The sequence below is a fragment of the Heterodontus francisci genome, chromosome 19 (assembly GCF_036365525.1).
Source record: "Heterodontus francisci isolate sHetFra1 chromosome 19, sHetFra1.hap1, whole genome shotgun sequence".
Taxonomy (NCBI): Eukaryota; Metazoa; Chordata; class Chondrichthyes; order Heterodontiformes; family Heterodontidae; genus Heterodontus; species Heterodontus francisci.
The window spans coordinates 59,908,154-59,931,974 of record NC_090389.1 but is presented as its reverse complement, the minus strand read 5'-3'; the positions used below and the strand labels follow the sequence as shown (position 1 = coordinate 59,931,974).

The window sequence follows — 23,821 nt, the reverse complement described above, 5'->3', positions numbered from 1 at the left end:
TGGTTCCAGGCTCCAGCGCTGGGCCTGGTTCCAAGGCCTCTTGCAATACCAGCAGTGGCCACCATTCCCGGTAGTGCTGCCAATACTACTGAGCTGCTGGCCCTCTGATTGGCTGGCAGCTGTTGGAGGCAATATCCCCGCCATTAAAGGGATGGGGATCACGGCATCAGGCGCTTAAGTGTCTGAGTGCTGGTAGATTTCACCGGAGGGCTCCGAAAGGCTAACCCATGTTCCCCTCGCCTTTTCGGTCCAGCACTGGGAGCCCTGCCACCACAACAAAATCTAGCCCACTGTGTGCACTTTTGGTGCCCATATTTATGGAAGGATATTCTTAAAATGGAGGCAGTACAGCGAAGGTTCACTAGATTGGTCCCTAGGATGAGAGTGTTGTTCTATGATGAGAGGCTGAGTAAATTGGACCTGTACTCTCTGGAGTTTAGAAGAATGAAAGATGATCACATTGAAACTTACAAGATTCTGAAGGGGCTTGACAGGGTAGACACTGAGAGGATGTTTCCGCTGGCTGGGGAGTCTAAAACACAGGGGCATAATCTCAGGATAAGGGCATGATCATTTAGGACTGAGATAAGGAGAAATTGCTTCACAGAATCACAGAATAATACAGTGCAGAAGAGACCCTTCGGCCCATCGAGTCTGCATCGATGCATTAAAGACACTTGACCTGTCTACCTAATTCCATTTGCCAGCACTTGGCCCATAGCCTTGAATGTTATGACATGCCAAGTGCTCATCCAGGTACTTTTTAAAGGATGTGAGACAATCTGCCTCTACCACCCTCCCAGGCAGTGCATTCCAGACAGTCACCACCCTCTGGGTAAAAAAGTTCTTCCTCAAATCCCCCTTAAACCTCCTGCCCCTCACCTTAAACTTGTGTCCCCTCGTAACTGACCCTTCAACTAAGGGGAACAACTGCTCCCTATCCACCCTTTCCATGCCCCTCATAATCTTGTACACAAGAGTTCACTCAAGGTGTTGTGAATCTTTGGAATTCTCTACCCCAGAGGGCTGTGGATGCTCCATCGTTGAATATATTTAAGGCTGGGATAGACAGATTTTTGGTCTCTCAGGGAATCAAGCGATATGGAGTGGGCAGGAAAGTGGAGTTGAAGCTGAAGATCAGCCATGATCATATTGAATAGTGGGGCAGGTTCGACGGGCTGTGTGGTCTACTCCTGTTCCTATTTCTTGTCTTCTTATGGATGCTGCAGTGGAAGCTCAGTGTTACGACCAGGTTTGAAAGATGTCTAGGGGTCTTTTGCTCTCTTCACCTGGTCTTATTGTAACAGGGTTTAATTTTAAATACACTGTGTTTTGAGCTCCCCCTTTGTGAATCCTTGTTCACAGCTTTCCAATTATAAGGCAAAGAAATGAGCACACCAGGTTTTTCTTAGGTTTAAAGAGGAAAAGTGAAATTTATTAAACCTTAAACTTAAATTCTAATACGGTTAACGCCTGTGGATATATGACGTGTCCACACTCGCATGCACATGTGATACACATGCAGATGGGAACAGAAAAGAGGAGAGGAAAATGTAAGGTGAAAGGTTTGAGGCAGTCTCTGAAGGGGGTGACTGACAAAAAGGAAAGGTGTTGGATGGAGCAAAGGCAAAGGGGGTGTTAATGGTGTGCTGAAAGACAAGCGTTAGTGCAGAGAGGATGTTAATTGACAGAAAAATGAACAGCCCTGGCCAAAAGCACAAACATGAAAAAAAAAGTGGGTAGGCACATGGTAAAAAAAATGATGAAACAAACTAAAGTAAAAAGAAAAAAAAAACTAAAAATAAAAAAGGAGGGCCCGTCATGCTCTGAAATGAGTGAACTCAATGTTCAGTCCAGTAGGCTGTAGCGTGCCTAATCAGTAAATGAGATGCTGTTCCTTGAGCTTCTGTTGATGTCCACTGGAACACTGCAGCAAGCCCAGGACAGATATGTGGGCATGAGAGCAGTGGGGTAGGGGGGTGTTGAAATGGCAAGCAACTGGAAGCTCAGGGTCATGCTTATGGACTGAGCAGAGCAGAGGTGTTCCGCAAAGCGGTCACCCAATCTGTGTTTGGTCTCCCCAGTGTAGAGGAGACCGCATTGTAAGCGGCGAATACAGGATACTAAATTGAAAGTACACGTAAATTGCTGCTTCACCTGAAAGGAGTGTTTGGGGCCTTGGATAGAGAGGAGAGAGGAGGTAAAAGGGCAGATATTGCACCGCCTGCGATTGCATGGGAAGGTGCCGTGGGAAGGGGACGAGGTGTTGGGGGTAATGGAGGAGTGGACCAGGGTGTCGCAGAGGGTGTCCATGACACTTCTGATGCCCTATGTCATTTTGACAATTTCCAGTTTCCTGGCCCCAACCGCCTCCTCTCCACTATGGACATCCAATCTCTCCAGACCTCCATTCCCCACCAGGACAGTTTGAGGGCTCTCCGCTTCTTATTTGAACAGAGGCCCAACCAGTCTCCATCCACCACCACCACCCTCCTCCGCCTGGCTAAACTTGTTCTCACATTGAACAATTTCTCCTTCAACTCCACTCACTTCCTTCAAGTAAAAGATGTTGCTATGGGTACCCGCATGGGTCCTAGTTATGCCTGTCTTTTTGTGGGATATGTTGAACATTCCTTGTTCCAGTCCTACTCAGGCCCCCTCCCCCAACTGTTTCCCCGGTACATTGATGACTGTATCGGTGCCGTTTCATGCTCCCGCCCCGAACTGGAAAACTTTATCAACTTTGCTTCCAATTTCCACCCTTCTCTCACCTTTACATGGTCCACCTCCAACACTTCCCTTCCCTTCCTCGACTTCTCTGTCTCCATCTCTGGGGATAGGCTGTCTACTAATATTCATTATAAGCCCACCGACTCCCACAGCTGCCTCAACTACACTTCTTCACACCCTGCCTCCTGTAAGGACTCCATTCCATTCTCCCAGTTTCTCCAACTCCGATGCATCTGCTCTGATGATGCAACCTTCCACAACAGTGCTTCTGATATGTCTTCCTTTTTCCTCAACTGAGGATTCCACCTTCCCCTCCCTCGCAGAACCGCGACAGGGTTCCCCTTGTCCTCACTTTCCACCCCACCAGCCTCCACATCCAAAGGATCATCCTCTGCCATTTCCACCATGTCCAGCATGATGCCACTACCGAATGCATCTTCCCCTCCCCTCCCCTGTCAGCATTCCGAAGTGATCGTTCCCTACGCGACACCCTGGTCCACTCCTCCATTACCCCCAACACCTCGTCCACTTCCCACGGCACCCTCCCATGTAACCGCAGGAGATGTAATACCTGCCCTTTTACCTCCTCTCTCCTCACTATCCAAGGCCCCAAACACTCCTTTCAGGTGAGTAGCAATTTACGTGTACTTCTTTCAATTTAGTGTACTGTATTCGGTGCTCACAATGCGGTCTCCTCTACATTGGGGAGATTGACCGCTTTGCATACCACCTCTGCTCAGTCCGAAAGCATAACCCTGAGCTTCCGGTTGCTTGCCATTTCAACATGACCACCCCCCTGCTTTCATGCCCACATATCTGTCCTGGGCTTGCTGCAGTGTTCCAGTGAACATCAACGCAAGCTCAAGGAACAGCATCTCATTTACTGATTAGGCACGCTACAGCCTACTGGACTGAACATTGAGTTCACTCATTTCAGAGCATGACGGGACCCCCATTTTTATTTTTAGTTATATTTTTTATTTTTTATTTTTATTTTATTTTAGTTTGTTTCATCGTGAATTTTTTTTTACCATATGCCTGCCCACTGTTTTTTTCATGTTTGTGCTTTTGGCCAGGGCTGTTCAGGGCGGCGCAGTGGTTAGCACCGCAGCCTCACAGCTCCAGGGACCCGGGTTCGATTCCGGGTACTGCCTGTGTGGAGTTTGCAAGTTCTCCCTGTGTCTGCGTGGGTTTTCTCCGGGTGCTCCGGTTTCCTCCCACAAGCCAAAAGACTTGCAGGTTGATAGGTAAATTGGCCATTATAAATTGTCACTAGTATAGGTAGGTGGTAGGGAAATATAGAGACAGGTGGGGATGTTTGGTAGGAATATGGGATTAGTGTAGGATTAGTATAAATGGGTGGTTGATGTTCGGCACAGACTCGGTGGGCCGAAGGGCCTGTTTCAGTGCTGTATCTCTAATCAAAAAAAAAAATCATTTTTCTGTCAAATAACACCCTCTCTGCACTAACGCTTTGGCCGGAATGTTACGCTGCCCCAATGGGTCGGATGGTGGCGTGGGGCAGTGTAAAATTGAGGGGCAGGCTCCGGAAGGCCTACCCGCCCCGATTCCACCTCCAGACAAGTTTACGGAGGTCAGGCCGGGGGGTGGGGGGGAACAGCCCGCCTGCCCGAGGCCAATCAAGACCCTTAAGTGGCCACTTACTGACCACTTAAGGGCCCTCGTCCGCCTCCACGGGTATCTTACCCATGGAAAGCGAGTGTGCTGGGGACGTGAACAGCCGCCCAGCAATAGCTACCGGCCTTTCCGTGCCCGCGGGGTGGGGGGGGCATGGCAGTCGGGCACAGGGTGCCCAATTGAGGGCCGCCCGGCCTTCCAACCCACCCCCAGGACCCAAGACACCCCCTCTCCGCAAAGGACCACTCCAGCCTCACCAGGGAAGGACCGATCCTCCTGGCGAGGCATGCCTCGAACCCTCCTCAATCCATGGCGTCAGCTTCGCTGCAGTCCCAGCAGTGGCCACCGCTCCCGGTGGCGCTGCTGGGGCTAAGAGCTGCCAGCCCGCTGATTGGCCGGCTGTTCACTGACGTGGGACCTCCTCCCTCAAGTGGTTGGAAGTTCTGCCTCGGGACAATTAAAGCCTGGGGATCCGTAAAATACAGCTAGGCTAGGCGGAAGCGGGTTCACCACTGACTTTCACGTCGGAGTCCAGCTCCCGTCCATCCACCGTTAAATTTCGGCCTTTGTCTTTCAGCAGACCATTAACACGCCCTTTGCCTTTGCTCCATCCAACACCTTTCCTTTTGTTATCTCTTGCCCATTTTATTTGCTTCGAACCTATTACATTTCTAACCTTTGGCAGTTCTGATGAAAGGTCACTGACCTGAAAGGTTAACTCTGCTTCTCTCTCCTCAGATGCTGCCAGACCTGCTGAGTATTTCCAGGAATTTTTATGTTTTTATTTCAGATTTCCAGCATCTGCAGTATTTTGCTTTTATTATCTGAAGGGGGTCTCTGGTTACTGTTTCTGTGGTTCCAGCTCACTGGTCTTTGATTGTAGGCCGCTCTTACTTTGCTTTGGGGCCCAGTATTCTTCTTAAACCTTATTCAACATAGGAGACTTTTCTCTCTTTGAGGTTCACATGTCTTCACTGGTTTCCGAAGCTGGTGAGAGCGAGATGAGAGCAGACAGGAGCGAAGTCTTCTTAGTCCAGGAGAAAAGTGTTTTCTGATTTCTTTCCCTGTTGTAAGTTCAAATTCAAAAGAACTCCAGCAGTCAGTCAGTTATGTGACTAAAACTGGTCTGACCTCTTCTTCTGTGTATTGGGGAAGCAATAGGCGGGGGTCCCTTTGTTCCAACACTGTCTGTTACTATGCAAATGTTTTTCCAATCAGGGGCTTGCAATTTTAAGTTTTAATGTTCATGTGACGAACTCATGTGTGCCTCAGTCATGGCAGGTGGGGGGTTTTCCTGACACCAGAATTAAGTCACACAAGCACAGCTTGCTGTCACACATGCTCAGACTGCTGACATCATGGCTGCGGATACCAGTGCAGGGTGTCACAGCAGTCTGTCCTCCAACAGATTCGTAGCATTGCTGAGCTGCTGCCCCTGGGGGAATGGCAGTGACTTTGTAGAACACCAACTTGCTGACCTCTCTCAGGATGACAGCAATTGTCCTCCCACCATTGCCACTTTGCCAATGCCTTTCTGTCACCTGTCAGCCAGCCTGCCCAACTGCTGTCGCGGATGCTAAGTTGACAGATCCAAACCCAGGCCTTCTAGGCCCAGAGCAGCTTGAGGTTGTCCTTCAAGGCCATCAGCAGTCTCCTCCACTGAATTCCAGCAGCCTTCCACCAGTCATGCTGCAGCCACTGGGGTAGCACTGTGTAGGAGCACTAATACAGGCACTGAGGGATTGCACAATGGTGATTAGGTGACATTTGTATACAGTATGGCATGGTTTAATTTATAAATTTGGTTTGGAATGTTTGTTTTGTGATGGCTTTCATTTTAGTACTGTGGCCAAGCAAACACTGCAATGGTCAGTAACAGAGGGAAAGGAAGGTGTGGGACTGTTGGTGAAGGGGAAATTGGCATTGTGTTTACTGGTATCACTGTTAGATAAGCTGATTGTGAACAGCCCAGCCAGAAAACAGTTGTGTTAGCTGCCTCCTCCCTTCCTCTTCATCCTTCTCCTCCTCCTCAGCTGGTTGCCATATACCTGGTGGCTGTGCCCTTATGATGGCGAGATTGTGAAACATGCTGCAGACCACCACAAATCTTGACACATGCAGCCGACCTTCAGAGTGGTCCAAGTATCAGAAGCATTGTTTAAACACCCTATGGTCTGCTCTATCGCATTCCATATGGCAACGTGGCTTTTGCTGCATGCTTGCTGCCCACATGTGCGTGGGTTCTGCACCAGAGTCATGAGCCATGCTATAAAAGGATAGCCCTTTTCCCCTCGTGGCACAATGGACTGCAGGTAGAATGAAGGCATCATTACTGCAGCCAGGATACTGAGCATTGACCTGCCTGATGCACTGCTTACAGTTGCAAACCAACTGGATGTTGAGGGAGTGGTTTCCCTTCTGGTTGTCTTATATCTCAGAGTTTACCTGTGGCACCCACAAAGCGACGTGCCTGCAATCAGTGGCAACCTGCACCATGGGAAGCCTGCAATCCTCACGAAGACATGTGCCCGCTACGCCTGCTTCTCTCTGGCAAGAGAGAATGAAATGCACTCAAATCTCTTGGAAGACAGAGCCTCAGTGAGCTCCCTAATGCAACAGTGGACGGCAAACTGGGAGATGTTGCAAATATTGCTTGCTCCAGCCTGGAAGGAGCCCGATGCATAAAAGCTCACCACCACGGTCACTATGCTATCCTTGCCCTGCTCTGAGGTTGCAGTTTTGGCTGCAGCAGGTGGCAGAATTCAGTGGCATGTTTAGTGAAGTGGAGATGTCTGACATACTCTTGCTTGCTGAGGTTCAGGGAGTTGCTCCCTGAGCACCCTGGGTGTTTATGGCCTCCTGTTGAGAGCCCTTCTACCCCTTCTTCACCTCCCTCTTCCAATAGCTTGTCTTGTTCTGTGTCACATCTGCTTATTCTCCCTGTTATGCTGTAGTCCAAGGGGAATTCATACTATTGCACCTATATCTGGGATTAAGTGGTTTGTGCAGAATTGTTGAAACCTGGATAAAGTCCTTCAGCAAATGTCACGCTATTCCCTGTCAACTTTAGCAACTTTAAAGAACTCTAGAAACCACCAAACACTTCTACACTCACAGCAACAGCTAGTAGAAATCAATCAACAAATAACCTGAAAGTAGATGATGTTCCCTTTAAATAGCACTGGTGGGGCTTCCTTCCTGCTGCTGAATTCATGTTCAGCCGTGTGAGGTTAAGAGGGGATGTTAGCTGGATCAATGAGCTCCAATATGGTAGCGCTGGTGTCAAATCACTGGTGCACGTTGATTGACATCACAATCTGTCTACTCTGCATACTTCCGGCGGACCCACCCTGCGGCAGCACTAACACCTCCCAAAATGTGGCCGTCGTGGCTTGCACCAGAAGTGTGCATGCACGCTGCACTAAGGAGCCAAGTTTCACGGTCCTAGTATTAATTTATAATATTTAAACCGTTCGATGAGCTAATTTGATTATTGATTCAATGCTTTATTTTAACCTATACATTCTTTGATTTTGAGCTTTAAAGTGATGGCAATCTCAAAGTTGTGCATATTTTACCTTTAGGAGTAGATTTCTTTCTGTATCATGTAATTACTAAAATTTCCTCCACAAATTGACGTTCTTAACCAGTAAAGAACATTTAAGACCATGCTTAAATATACATTTTGTATAAAATATGGCAAAAGTTGAAACAATAATAAAAATTATACAATTAACAGATGCCCAGAGAGTGTTCTCCTGGGACTAGTTCATAGACTGGAAACAGTGTAGATAAACCACAGTCTGGCAACTGGACAACATAAGACAGCTATATATTTCATAAGCCTGTTAAGTTTGTCACTTAACAATAGTGTATCCTTCGTCATGAAAAAAAATCTGGATCAGATTGAGTAGGAGTATCATTTTCAGATTTGAAAAGGTTTGCAGTGGTGCCAATTTTGGTACTTGGATCAGAATATTTTAGGATAGAATTCTTTTTAAAATTCAAATTTACTTTTTTGGTGGCTGTTGCATCCACACCTAGAAAAAGCTGATTGGAGCAAGTCCAACTCCTCCCAGTTTCACATAGTGAACTTAAAGTTAGGCCCCTAATTAACATATGCAAGGGTCCACACGCCTGTTTTAGGTGGCCAGGCAGGAAGCCTGAAAATGCAACCCACTCTGTTGGCTAAATCGAATGCGTAAGATTTAGGGGAAAGAAGGCAGCCATTACACACCACACACAAATCCTGTGCCAGCACAAGTCTTACAATCCAGAATGTAGCCCACAACACAAAATCATAAATAGAAAACTATAATGTGTAATTTTGTAATCTTGTCAAGCATTGTTGTCTGTGTTTTTAGCACTATGAACAATCTCCATTTTTCAACTACACAATGGATATCCTCAACATGGTCTTCACTGCTGTGTTCACTGTTGAAATGGTTTTGAAACTCATAGCTTTCAAGCCAATGGTAAGCACTTTGTATATTCAAATGTAATTGTGTGAAAAGTAACAGAAAGAGGAGATCTACATCAGTAGATACAGTGTAATGTTGAGCTAGTGTGAGCGTGTTAGTAAGATGTTGACATGGCAAATGTGCACATAGGCATCATTTTCACAATTAAAGGGGAGACGTGAAATCTGCAAGACACAAAGCCCACTTGAAAATAACCCAATTTACGGTATGTTTGATAGATACATCAGAGTACTGTTTTCAACAACTATGTCACCAGCCATTCTGAGAGATCTTGTATTTATTTTTATATTTGTAATTAAAAACTGTTATGCTTAAACCCCTGACTGTGTTTATCTAACCTATTAATATATTTGATATGTGACAACAGCAACAAATACAAATGACAAAATTTCCCATTGGGTAAATGTAAATACAAAATATGGAGGAGTAATAAATTGGTTTTCACATCTAATTTTTTCCATTGGTTTTGTCCATAGACGCATGATCCAGATTTGATTTTTTAGACATGCAGCACACCATATTCATAGCAAAAAATAAAATAATAAAAATTTGGATTTGCCACAGATATCTGATTTTTCCTGCTATTTATGCTGAGGTTAGGCTTAGAATGCAAGTCTAAACTGTGGATATTAACTATTTAACTAGGATTTATTGTTAGGATTTCCAGTTTGAGATTTAATCCAATATAACCCAATAACCCTGTCTGCCACAACAAAAAATTTTGAAATCAAATTTCAATGTTTAATACGAAAATACTAATAAAACACTGAAGTGAAAACATTTAGCTAAGTATACACCTATTTTTCTTATACTTGCATATTAAATTTATGATGAGATTTCTTTCTCTAAAGTACAATGTTGGCTTGGAGTATCCTGAGAACTTGTGCTGTAGTAATAACTGTGGTGCAGCTATTACAGGAAATGATGGTATACATGACTCAAGCCATTACTTGTGTCATGCCAAAATTTCCTGGGTCTCTTTGCACAACTCGGCTGTTACACCCAGCAAAACAGTGAGAATTCCTTTATCAATGTTCAGCCACCCGATAAAATCAATGCTGATGCCGAAATTTTCTGCATTGACGCTGATTTGATCGCCACTGTCGCTTAGACTGCATAAGAACGTGCTGGTGACTTGGCTGTGATGTGATTTTTATTGGAGGAAGAGAAATGAAAACTTTCATTGGAGATCTTCAACAAGTTGGTAAAGGTATCGGTTTAGTAAGTGTTAAACTAACTTAATGGCAGTTAGGTTTAATAGATTAAGCACAAATTGAATGTATATGTGCAGATGTGCCAGTCGAACACTAGGTCATTGAAGACACTGGCCAACCTGGAGCAGAACTTGACCCTTTTTCAATATCTAGATCTTTGACAATAACTGGGAACACAGCATTTGAAAATAGGCGCTAGTAGGTTGCCAGGTATCTCCTGGCTGCTTCCTGAGCGCTCTTTCTGATCAGACTCTTGGGAGCGAATTTTCCTAGCTAAGGGGAGGGGTGTGGGAAATTAAATTCCCTGAAATTGACATCATGTTTGCCCATGGTGAGATCCAAGGCCAGCGAGGAACGCTCTTGGATAAGGTGGGAACCCAATTAAGAGCTTCTATAAACCTGGACTCAGTTTCCCAACCTGCCAGCAATTTGCCAGTGTCACTTTTGTGAGTACAAAGCAGGAAGAACTTCTTCAGTGAAACTGACAGGCTGGGAAGCCTTTGATCAGTGAAACTGAAGAGCTCCAGCCATGGACAGGTGATAGGCTGATGTTCAAAGCACTTCTTCTCTCAGAGAGTGCTGCCACTGCTTGATGAGTGATTGCCAACTTCTTCTATCTAGCACTGCACTGACCTTCAGCTGCATTTCTCTGCTGCCAGCCTTCACCATGGCATAGGTGCAGCTTATGCAGCTGCACCTTGCACCTCTAATGATGGTCAAGAGCAGAAGCAACACCACTGCCAACAGCACCAACAGCTGAAGGAGCAACACCAGCAGCAAAACCAGCTGCATTCTCCTCAGTCACATGCCCCTCGAAAGGGCAGAGGCGATGGAGACCGAAATCCAGCTGGAAGGAGGCAAGAGCCCCAACATTAAATCAATAAGCAGAGGATCAGCTCTCCCGACATGTCTGAGCACCAGTGCCTCAGGATGCTCAGGCTGTCACGTCAGGTTGCTGCTGACATCTGCAGCCTCCTGGAATAAGACCTCCTTCCCAACACAGCCCCCACACCACCCCAGTTACTGCCTTTCAAGTTGTGAGCTCTCTTCTACAAGGAGAGAAAGCAGAGAATTCTGAGTGTTCGTAAAAGCTTGTGTGGTGAGGAGGGAAGGACAACATTTGTGGAGGGTGACTGTGAGGGCAAGAGGGCAATAACCTGAGGGTTAGTATGAGTGTTGGCTGTTCAAATGGGGATGTGAGCTGTCTGCAGAGAGAGGAATGAGTGGAGCTGCAATGGATGTTGACCTGAGGAGTGCTGTGCAGGAGAATGCTGGAGAAGTCAGAGTATAAGGCTTGGCACCTGAAAGTGTTATGTCACTCAGCTGTCATGTCATCCTGAGGTCCTAGATCCTCATGATGCACTGTCTCTAGGTTGGAGGGACCACACATCTGCTGCTGACTTCCTCGGCTACTTCCATCCATGCCTGTTTGGTTGCAGAGGTTGTCCTCTTCCTCCCATACTTCGGTGAGCTCAACTCAATGCAGCACCTTAGATCCTGCAGCAGAACCTCCAAATAAGAGTGAGAGACCCAGGGAGCAGCCTTCCCAGCTCTCCTCTCCATTGCTGTGGTTGCTGTAACCTCAAAAACCCAAGTGCTGGTGAGCCCTTGTAACCCATACTGTGGCTGCTTTAATTAGAAATTCTTACTTTGACAGAATGGACATGTTATCCTGTCCTAAAATAAAAGCAAAATACTGCAGATGCCACAAATCTGAAATAAAAACAAGAAATGCTGGAAATACTCAGCAGGTCTGGCAGCATCTGTGGAGAGAGAAGCAGAGTTAACGTTTCAGGTCAGTGACCCTTCATCAATTCTGATGAAGGATCACTAACCTGAAACATTAACTGTGCTTCTCTCTCCACAGATGCTGCCAGACCTGCTGAGTATTTCCAGCATTTCTTGTTTTTATATTATATATGCTATCCTGTCCGTCTGCCCTGATTGGTCAGAGAACCCGGAGGCGAGATGCTAATGCTGTGGCTCTGGGAAAGAGCCCTGGTTAAGCCCACCAATTATTAAATTGCATTCCCAACCTGCAAATGGTCCCGCCGTTCCAGCAGGGACTAAGTGTAGAAGATTCCACTTTTGGTGTTCATAGTGGATCCTTCATTATCTAGCTCTCTTTAATTACTTTTGCTTCAGCATTTAACTTTGGATCAACCCTGAGATAATTCATTTAAGACAACATGGCAATCCTAACTGGTGATTTCCACATTTTCTTAGCTATTTAGCCATTTGTGCATTGGCCTTTGGCTGCACGTTTCTGAATGACCACCATCCTTGCTGTGGAGCATTCTAATGAGTCCTCCATCAAATTTTTGGGTAATTTCTCCACTCAGGACTCACAAACGTCTAATGTTATGGCATTTTTGGCCAAATGTGCCGCACCAGGAAATTCCAGGCCAATATTTTATTTACCTCAGCATTATAAGCACTCATTCTATCAATTAAATAACAACAAAACTCTCTGATCAGGAGCATTGTTGTTTTTACATTTTATAATGAAAGAAAAACATAAATACATTCGTAGTACACAAATTTAATTTAAAAAATGGCCAAAATATATACCACGAATCAAACTGGAAGTCCTAGCAAGTATTCACTTTTAAACAAAAGATTTTATCCATCATGTGGCCACATGCCTTGGAATAGAACTTCCTCTGCTGATTCTTTACATAAAATTCACTCCTTTTTGAGCAAACTATAAAATCAGATGTTTGTTCTGTGTATGTTCAGGCTATGTCTAGATCTGTTATAAAATAATATATAGAATATTCAAATGGGTTTATGAATAATGCCTGTCTCACACAAGTTCAAAAATAAAATGATGTGTAAAAATGTGTATATAGGGTCCCGTAATCTTAAATGTGCCCCATTTCCCACTTCGTCCTTGGAGCTAAACATTGTGGAGTCATTTTTAGAATTTCTTGTTATATAATTGCGGTATTCATGTGCAAAATATGCATTTCATGTATTCAAGTGGTGAAAATAAGAATTTGCACATTACATCCACCAGCATAAGTCATTATTTTGCAAGAGATATTTTAGAAGATGAAATATGCTAGCTTTACTTGGATATTATTTGTTGGCAGCTTTCATAAAAAAATTGCTGTTTTTCAATTATTTACTTCCATGAATTAATTAAACAGCTATTTTTAAGGAACAATCTAAATTATTTTAGTTAATAATTAAAAGGTACATTGAAAAAAGATTTTAATAAATTAATATTATACATCACCGTCTATATAGGAATATATTTCTATATAGTATATTAAAAGCTTTGCATATGGTATGCACTTCACATAAGTATATGATGTAAGTATATGATGTAAGTGTATAAGTGTATAAGTCAGTATTAAACACTTTTCCTGGAGCACTATTGCCATCATATCTATATGCCACACCTTTATATTACATTTAAACATGACTATTCCTTTCACCTGCCTTTGAATGAGTCCTTCAAGCTTGGTGTTCAAGATGGGTTGCGCTCTGGTTTAGTTACTTCTGAGACTTTTCCCCTTCTCTCCAAAAGGGATGGCGCTGTTGTTCACAGTGTCATCTATACTGGTGACAGGGACAAGAGTTCTCAGAGGTAACTATGCCAACATCAAAAGATGCTACTTGTCTCCCTCCCTGCTGCAGCTTCTCACAAGCTCTTAACCACTCCACCATTATGATTGGAGTCCTCCTCAATCTCAAATCTTTAATTTCAAGGCCCTTGGCCGTACTTAAAAAGGCTGTGTTGCTGGGCATTGCTATAAGTTCTTTAAACACTTCATGCAGTTTTACAATCTTATTATTTCGATCCAATAATAAATATAAAAAGTACTAGTTATTGTCATTGGATCTAAATTCACCACTGACCTGTTAATTTCACTTTGTAAAATTATAGCATATTAATTTTTTTTTTAATTCCACACATATACATTTCATGTTGATTTCCCCTAATTCCATTCAGATTGAAGTGGCCATACTTGTCTAAATAAGTGATGTAAACATTTCCACAGATTGACTATTAATTACTGAAAATGATTACAGTTTGTACCCTTGACTGAAGGCAATGACTTATCAAAGTTTGCATGATAAAATGTAAGCCTAAGCTTTGAGCATCATTAAGCTTCTAAACAATAAGGGGCAGCATAGTCATGTCCAATGTTATCTTCACCTAACATACACACAGAAGCATTTTCCAACGAGGGATCACTGGATACAAATCCAGGATAACTTTTCCTCTTTCAAATCCCAGAGGCATTAAAGGTCAATTGTAGCAACCTGATTGCTGTCACAACTGAGCACAGTCCATGAATCAACCCTGCAACTTTCCAGATCCACTTAGCTTAGTAGCACACTATGCATTTGCATTTACCAACTGAACCAGCAGGAGAACCATACTTGTAATACTGTTCTGGACTTCTTATAGCCCACCTGACCTCACTTGCAGCACTTGGAAGGCCTTCCACTCTTGGGTGTTTAATTTGCTCTTGGTGCATTAATTGTGCATTAAATGAGACTAAATTTTCTCCTTAACACATTCGTAGGACCACACATTCTTGGAGCTTGAATGTGTTACAACTAAAATACTGAACAGCCAATCAGAAAATGATGCTGTGTCACTTATTTACTCCTAGTAGACATGTAAGCATTATAAATATTGCTTCGAGTATCAATCCATCTTTGGACATGTATCAATTGGAGTGCCTGTTGAATGGAGGAAGGCACAGAAAGTTCCAATATACTGACAAAGTTCACTTAATTATTGTGGATTATGTGGGAATGCCTCCTACCAGTTTGATGAGATCACTCTAGTCTCCATAAACCACTGCACTTGGAACGAAAAATAGAAAAAGCTTTTTGATTTTCCAAGGTAAGTAATGATTATTGTCAATTAAGGTACACTTATATGGGTATGATGAACAATTATTTTGCAGCAATAACAGTGACTTGCAGCTTTAACATAGGAAAATGTCCCAAGACATAATCAGACAAAAATTAAGACCGAGCCAAAGAAAATAGTAGGAGAGGTAATTAAAAGCTTCTTTTTAAATTCATTCTCAGGATGTGTGTTTTGGTGGCTAGCATTTATTGCCCATTTTAGTCTTGCTAGGCCATTTCAGAGGAAGAGAAAAGTCAGCCACATTGGTGTGGAACTGGAGTCACATACAGACCAGATTAGGTGAGGACAGCAGGTTTCCTTCCCGAAAGGACATTACTAAACCAGCGGGTTTGACAGCTTCAAGGTGATTTTTTTTTTTCACTGATACCACCTTTATTTCATTTTTTAAAAAACATCAGACTCTCAAATAGCCATGGAGGGATATAAGCGCTCATTCTCTGCATTATTAGTTCAGGACTCAGGTTTAACATAACAGTAACATAATCACAACACTACTGACCCATACTAGCAATTACACTACAGTACTATACGAAGATATGGTCAAAGAGATGGGTTTTAAGGAGGATCTAAAAGGAGGAGAAAGAAGTGGAGAGGCAGAGAGGTTTAGGGCGTGAATTCCAAAGCTCAGGGCCAAGACAGCTGAAGACACTGCTGCTGGTGGTAGGTCAAAGGGAGTGGGGGGTGGGGGGGGGGGTGCGGTGGTGGTTGAGTAAGAGGCCAGAGTTGAAAGAACGTAGAATTCTCGGAGGGTTGTAGAGCTGGAGGAGTTAGGGAAGTAGGAGCTCATGGAGAAACTTGAACACAGGTTTAAAATTTTAAATTTGAAGCGTTGATGGACTGGCAACCAGTATAGGTCATCCAGCACAGGGGTAATGGATGAATCAGAGTTGGTGCAAGTTAGGATATGGGCAGCAGAGTTTTAGCTGAGCTTAAGTTTATGGTGAGTGGAACATGGGAGGTCAGCCACAAGAGTATTGGAATAGTCAAGTCTGGAAGCGACAAAAGGATGATAGAGATTTTCAGCAGCACATGGGCTGAGGCAGGGGCTGAGAAGGACGAGGTTATGGAGGTAGAAGTAGGCAGTCTTTTTGATGGAGAGGATATGGGGTCGGAAGCTCAGATCAGGTTGCAAACAATCTGGTTCAGCCTGAAACAGTTGCTGGGGGGAATGGAATCAGTAGCAAGGGAAAGGAGTTTGTGGCAGCAGCCGAAGTCAGTGGGCCAAACTTTGCCAATAGGAATAATAGTGAGGCTCTCATGTTCACTGTTAAAATGGAATAAATTGAACAGCAACTTCTAGCATCCACAGACACAATCAGGAAGTTGTCAGAGATACCCCACTCCTCCACAGGGTACACTGTAACAGTCCTCGCTGATAGACTCAGCACTGAAATCAATGCAATGGCTTGAAGTTGGAGTACTTGCCTGGTAGATCCTGCGAAAGTTGCCAGAATAAGGTAGGGCTGGTGCATTCAGGCGTAAGTGATTTTTTTTAACAGCATAAGTAATAATTACAATTAAACAACCTCTTGGCCTGGAAAATGTAATTGTACAAGTGTGAGGTCTCATTCCTTCAGATGTTCATGAGTTTTGGCGACTTTTTTTTTTAAAAGATTGTTTTTTTTTACTTTTCTACTGTTTCTTTTATCTCTCTCTCTCTTAATCCCATCTGCCTTTCTCTATGTTTATTTCACTTTCTGGACATGACTTAAGTATAATTTCTATTTCTGGCTTTGCATTTCCTGGATTAGATTTTGTGGGGATAAGTTTGAATGTCCTGAAAAACAGGCATGGACAACGCGATGCGTTATTAACCTGCACCCATTCATTGTAATGCAGGCAGTATGCCAACTTCGTGCTGCCTTCTGATTAAAATAGTTGCAGCTTGCTGCCAGTGCTTAGTGTGCTGTTCATTGGCTGCACGCCACAGCAGAGGGCCCAACATGATGAGAAGCCAGCACCAATTAAAGTTAGCCTGCACTACTTAAAGACAGCCAGCATCTTTTAAATTGGAGTTGCATTGTGCCTGGAGAAAGTGCTGGATGTCATTCCACAACTGATTCTGATCTGAGAGAGACAGAAGAATGAGAGAGAGCAGGCTCTAAGGTTTTTGGATACTGCAGTGGAGACCTTGGTGGAAGAGGTGCAAAGGAGGAGCGATATCCTGTATCTGCAGGGGGCCAGGAAGCCCTCCAGACACACGCTCAGAAGGCAGTGAGGCTAGATATCTGTGGACGTTAATGCTAGGAGTCAAGCCCCGAGGACCTGGATGCAGTGCAACAAGTAGTTCAAAGATCTCACAAGTGATGAGAGGCATTGAATGCCTCTTCAAATGCCATATCCAACTAACGGCACCATGAGCCTCAGACCGTGCTCAATTCATCACAGCTCCATCACTCATCTACCAACAATCTCTGTCAGTCAGAATTCATACCTGACATTCCTATGCTACACCACACCTCACAGATTTAGCACTGCTGCAAGCCTCACACCAATATCTCACAACTTGCACACACTGCCAGCTATTCAACCATGAAAGCCACACCAGCCGGACAGAGAGCACGACACTCATTGACACACTTTTCACTCTCTTGCAAGACCAGGTGTTGCACAACTGGGGGCAGCAGGAGCTCACCGGAGGACAGGTGCGCCAGAATATCCTGACCCTTGTGAAGATGATAGTACTGGCCATTATTGAGATGCCCATTGCTGACACTGTGGAAGTGGAGGCGCTGAAACCATTGAAGGTGATGATATCCTCACCCCTAATCCTCCATCCCACATCCCTCCTCTCCCCCACCCACCCACCATCCTACGCTCTCTTCTGATTTACAAGCCACAGATGGTATAAGCATACAACTCTTAATTTCTCCCCACCTTCCTTACCCCTGTGCCTTTCTTCTTTCAGATGCCCAATAAGTACACTTGGCCCGGCAGTGCAGGAACAGCAGGGAGACAGTGATAATGAAAATACAGCTCCAACACTCAATTTCACACTCGCACCCACAAGCTCAGATACTGGCACTGTGTGTAATTTAGAGGATAGCTTAGAAACAGTATCTGCACCTGGTGTGACACCAGGCATGAGTGGCCTGGAGTCAGGCCAGAGGAAAGGATAGCATAGGTGCCAGCTCACTGGAGGGTGAGATCACACACAAGATCTGCTACAGAAGACTCAGATGAGCACTTCGATGGGCAATGTACAAAAGAAGGCTCATGGGTATATACAGAGTAATGTTTGGTGCATTGGGAAGCCTACCAGAAAGCCTACGGTCAATGTCAAGGAGCATGGAGTAATCTGGCACAATTTGGCACAGCGCTTGGAGCCCATCCTTTTAAGCATGGAAATGATGGCCAACTCCATCAACACACTTGTGGACCCAACCATAATGTAGTGCATGATGGTCGCGTCTCAGCTTCCGCTGCAGCACAAGCAGATTCCACCAGAAATCTGAGTGCTGCAGTGGAAGCTCAGACTGAGGTCCTGCAAGGTTCCCTTGCTGCCATACAAGCTCACACTCCTACCATCATTGCTTGCAGGGTGTCACAGCAGCCCAGCAATTTATCCTCCAACAGATTACTAGGATTGCTGAGGTACTGCCCTGGAGGAGTGGCTGTGCCTCCATGGAGCACGAACCTGCTGTCCTCTCTCAGGTTAATAGCAATCATCCTCCCATTCCTGCCACTCTACCTGTTCCCTTGCTGTTGCCTGTCAGCTAGTCAGCCCAGACTACTGCCCACCCATGCTCAGATGGTGCAGTGTGCAACTGGGCCTTCTAGGCCATCTGAAGTCTTCTCCACTGAAAGTCAGCAGCCTTCCACCAGTCATGCTGCAGCCACTGGGATAGCACTGTGTAGGAGCACTCGGACAAGCAAAGCACATGGAAGACATGCACTAAGGAAATGCATAGGGGTGATTAGTTGACTTTTGTATGCCATATGGAATCATTTGATTTAGAAATTTGGTTTGGAATGTTTGTTTTTTTAATTCATTCTTTTATTTTTATTTTATTTTATTTAGAGATACAGCACTGAAACAGGCCCTTCGGCCCACCGAGTCTGTGCCGACAACCACCCATTTATGCTAATCCTACATTAACCCCATATTCTCTACCACATCTCCACCATTCTCCTACCACCTACCTACACTAGGGGCAATTTACAATGGCCAATTTACCTATCAACCTGCAAGTCTTTGGAGGTGGGAGGAAACCGGAGCACCCGGCGGAAACCCACGCAGACACAGGGAGAACTTGCAAACTCCGCACAGGCAGTACCCAGAACTGAACCCGGGTCGCTGGAGCTGTGAGGCTGCGGTGCTAACCACTACGCCGCTGTGCCGCCCAAAAATTTTATTTTCGCATTGTGGCCAAGAGGACACTGGGATGGTCAGTGACAGAGGAAATGTAAGTTGTGGGACAATTTTTGTGAATGGGTAATGGGAATTTGGGTTGTGGTTACTGAGAGTTACACTCGAGTGAATTCTTCATGGACAGCCTGGCCAGAAAGGGCCTGTCGAGGTTGCCTTTTCTCCTCTTCCTCCTTCTCTTCGTCTGCTGCTCCTTCTCCTCCAAATCCTTCATGCACCTGCTCCTGACCTATTCACTGTAAAGTTGGTGGCAAGGGCTGTCTCCTCATGATGGTGAGGTTGTGCAGAGTGTAATAGACCAAGTCGAATCTTAACACCCTCTCTGCTGAGGGCTCCTCCACAGTGATCCAGGCTTCGGAAGCATTGTTTCAGCACTGCAATTGTCTACTCTTTCACATTTTGTGTGACAGCATGGCATTCATTGTATACATGCTGCACTCGTGTATGTGGGTCACGCATCGGAATCATTGGCCATGTGTGGTCTTTGTCGCCCAGTAGCCACCTACTAGTTTGCCGTGGTGGCTCATGCAGATGGCACAATGGACTGTTGAAAAATGCACACTATGGACAGAATTTAATGTGGCTGTTTAATGTGGGTATTAAAGGCCTGCTCGGGTCTGCAAAAAAAAAAACGACCCGAGCCCGACAGAACCACATCCGACCCGATGTAGTTTGGCAGGGGGATGGGAACCGGAGCCACGGATCAATGGATGGGGTAGCTGTTGAACAGGCAGATACAGAGTGCAGAGCGTCTGTGAGGAAGGTTAGACAGTTGACAGGGCAAAGTTGCAGCCAGTATGATGGGTTGAAGTGTGTCTGTTTTAACGCAAGAAGTGTCAGGAATAAGGGTGATGAACTTAGAGCATGGATCAGTACTTGGAGCTACGATGTTGTGGCCATTACGAAGACTTGGATATCACAGGGGCAGGAATGGATGTTGGATGTTCCGGGGTTTAGATGTTTCAAAAGGAATAGGAATGGGAGGTAAAAGAGGTGGGGGAGTGGCATTGTTAATCAGGGATAGTATCACAGCTGCAGAAAGGGAGGTCATCGAGGAGGGTTTGTCTACTGAGTCATTATGGATGGAAGTCAGAAACAGGAAAGGAGCAGTCACTTTGTTGGGAGTTTTCTATAGACCCCCCAATAGCAACAGAGACATGGAGGAACAGATTGGGAGGCAGATTTTGGAAAGGTGCAGAAGTAACAGGGTTGTTGTCATGGGTGACTTCAACTTCCCTAATATTGATTGGAACCTCCTTAGTGCAAATAGTTTGGATGGAGCAGTTTTTGTCAGGTGTGTCCAGGAAGGTTTCCTGACTCAATATGTAGATAGGCCGACTAGAGGGGAGACTATGTTGGACTTGGTGCTTGGCAACGGACCAGGCCAGGTGGCAGATCTCTCGGTGGGAGAGCATTTCGGTGATAGTGATCACAACTCCCTGACCTTTACTATAGTCCTGGAGAGGGACAGGAGCAGACGGGATGGGAAAATATTTAATTGGGGGAGGGGGAATTACAATGCTATTAGGCAGGAACTGGGGAGCATAAATTGGGAACAGATGTTCTCAGGGAAATGCACGACAGAAATGTGGAGGTTGGTTAGGGAGCACTTGCTGCGACTGCTGGATAGGTTTGTCCCGATGAGGCAGGGAAGGGATGGTAGGGTGAAGGAACCTTGGATGACAAGAGATGTGGAACAGCTAGTCAAGAGGAAGAAGGAAGCTTACTTAAGGTTGAGGAAGCAAGGATCAGACAGGGCTCTAGAGGGTTACAAGGTAGCCAGGAAGGAACTGAAGAATGGACTTAGGAGAGCTAGAAGGGGACATGAAAAAGTCTTGGCGGGTAGGATTAAGGAAAATCCCAAGGCGTTCTACACTTATGTGAGGAACAAGAGGATGGCCAGAGTGAGGGTAGGGCCGATCAGGGATAGTGGATGGAACTTGTGCCTGGAGTCGGAGGAGGTAGGGGAGGTCCTTAATGAATACTTTGCTTCAGTGTTCACTAGTGAGAGGGACCTGGTCATTTGTGAGGACAGCGTGGAACAGGCTGATATGCTCGAACAGGTTGAGGTTAAGAGGGAGGATGTGCTGGAAATTTTGAATGATATGAGGACAGATAAGTCCCCGGGGCCAGACGGGATATACCCAAGGATATTACGGGAAGCGAGGGAAGAGATTGCTGCGCCTTTGGCGATGATCTTTGCGTCTACACTGTCCACTGGAGTAGTACCGGATGATTGGAGGGTGGCAAATGTTGTTCCCTTGTTCAAGAAAGGGAATAGGGATAACCCTGGGAATTATAGACCAGTCAGTCTTACGTCAGTAGTGGGCAAATTATTGGAGAGGATTCTGAGAGACAGGATTTATGATTATTTGGAAAAGCATGGTTTGATTAGAGACAGTCAGCATGGCTTTGTGAGGGGCAGGTCATGCCTCACAAGCCTTATTGAATTCTTTGAAGATGTGACAAAACACATTGATGAAGGAAGAGCAGTGGATGTGGTGTATATGGATTTTAGCAATGCGTTTGATAAGGTTCCCCATGGTAGGCTCATTCAGAAAGTAAGGAGGCATGGGATTCAGGGAAAGTTGGCTATCTGGATACAAAATTGGCTGACCCATAGAAGTCAGAGGGTGGTAGTAGATGGAAAGTATAAAGCGTGGAGCTCAGTGCCTAGTGGTGTTCCACAAGGATCTGTTCTGGGACCTCTGCTCTTTGTGATTTTTATAAATGACTTGGATGAGGAAGTGGAAGGCTGGGTTAGCAGGTTTGCCGATGACACGAAGGTTGCTGGAGTTGTGGATAGTGTGGAAGGCTGTTGTAGGTTGCAACGGGACATTGACAGGATGCAGAGCTGGGCTGAGAAGTGGCAGATGGAGTTCAACCTGGAAAAGTGTGAAGTGATTCATTTTGGAAAGTCGAATTTAAATGCGGAATACAGGCTTAAAGACAGGATTCTTGGTAGTGTGGAGGAACAGAGGGATCTTGGGGTCCATGTCCATAGATCGCTCAAAGTTGCCACCCAAGTTGATAGGGTTGTTAAGAAGGCGTATGGTGTGTTGGCTTTCATTAACGGGGGATTGAGTTTAAGAGCCGCGAGGTTATGCTGCAGCTCTATAAGGCCCTGGTTAGACCACACTTAGAATATTGTGTTCAGTTCTGGTCGCCTCATTATAGGAAGGATGTGGAAGCTTTAGAGAGGGTGCAGAGGAGATTTACCAGAATGCTGCCTGGACTGGAGGGCATATCCTACGAAGAAAAATTGAGGGAGCTAGGGCTTTTCTCATTGGAGCGAAGAAGGATGAGTGGTGACTTGATAGAGGTGTACAAGATGATGAGAGGTATAGAGTGGATAGTCAGAGACTTTTTCCCAGGGTGGAAAGGGCTATCACCAGGGGGCATAATTTTAAGGTGATTGGAGGAAGGTTTCGGGGAGATGTCAGAGGTAGGTTCTTTACACAGAGAGTGGTGGGTGCGTGGAATGCGCTGCCAGCGGTGGTAGTAGAAGCAGATACATTAGGGGCATTTAAGCGACTCTTGGATAGGTACATGGATGATAGTAGAATGAAGGGTAGGTAGCTAGTTTGATCTTAGAGTAGGTTAAAGGTTCGGCACAACATCGTGGGCCGAAGGGCCTGTACTGTGCTGTACTGTTCTATGTTCTATGTTCTATGAGCCTGGACCGGCCCGGGTCCTTCCATTTTTCCCCGACCCGACCCGACCATCAGCTAACTTACCTTCCGTTTTTCACTTTGTTGTTGAACTGCACAAACTTAAAATAACTGTAACAAAACCATCTTTCTGGTCCAAAAATTAAATTAACATTGGAGCCACTTACCTGTGATAGAGCATGTCCGACCCGAGCCCAAATGCCGGACCCGGAAGTGCGACCCGACCCGACTCAACCCGAACCCAACACACGTCGTCGGGACCCGTCGGGTTTGGGTCGGGTAGCAGGCCTTTAGCGGGTATGATGACGTGGGGGAACGGAGAATTGCATCGGAACCGTCTGCCTGGAGATTCTGGCATCGTGACATCAGTTCCAGATTTGTCAGCAGTGGGAAAGCACCAAGGCGGCAATGCCACTTCTTTGCAACTAGAAACTATTTTAAATTGCTAAGAAGTTGTTTATAATGCATTCACACCTCATGAGTTGCGATTTTATGGTTGGCTCACAGGCGGCACACACGTGCCTTCGGGTTTACAATCGTTAAAACCTGGCGGCACCGAGGTGAACAGCTTCAGTGCCTCGATGGGGAGGCAGACATAGGTATTGCTGCATAAGTGAGAAGGGGGTTAGCAGGCCACTGTCAGACTGTGTTGCTATGTGCTCTGCAAGGGTGGCTTGGGGTCTCAGGTTCTGCAAATGGAATCAGGGTCTCGGGGGCTTGAGAAGCGGGTTATGGGTACCAGGGACTTTGCAAGGGTTTTGCTTAGGTTTGGGGGGCCTGAAATGGGTTACCTAACTGTTGTGTGAGATGTTTGGTCGTTC

General features: G+C 45.4%; 1 protein-coding gene across 1 annotated transcript in view; it reads left to right on the top strand.

Annotated features, from left to right (window-relative positions):
- LOC137380344 (voltage-dependent L-type calcium channel subunit alpha-1D-like) overlaps positions 1–23,821 on the top strand; it is a 487,921-nt gene that overhangs the window by 222,897 nt on the left and 241,203 nt on the right. The window contains exon 28 of the mRNA XM_068052272.1: positions 8,733–8,843. Within this exon, the coding sequence (XP_067908373.1) occupies positions 8,733–8,843 (111 nt within the window). The remainder of the gene's footprint in view (positions 1–8,732; positions 8,844–23,821) is intronic.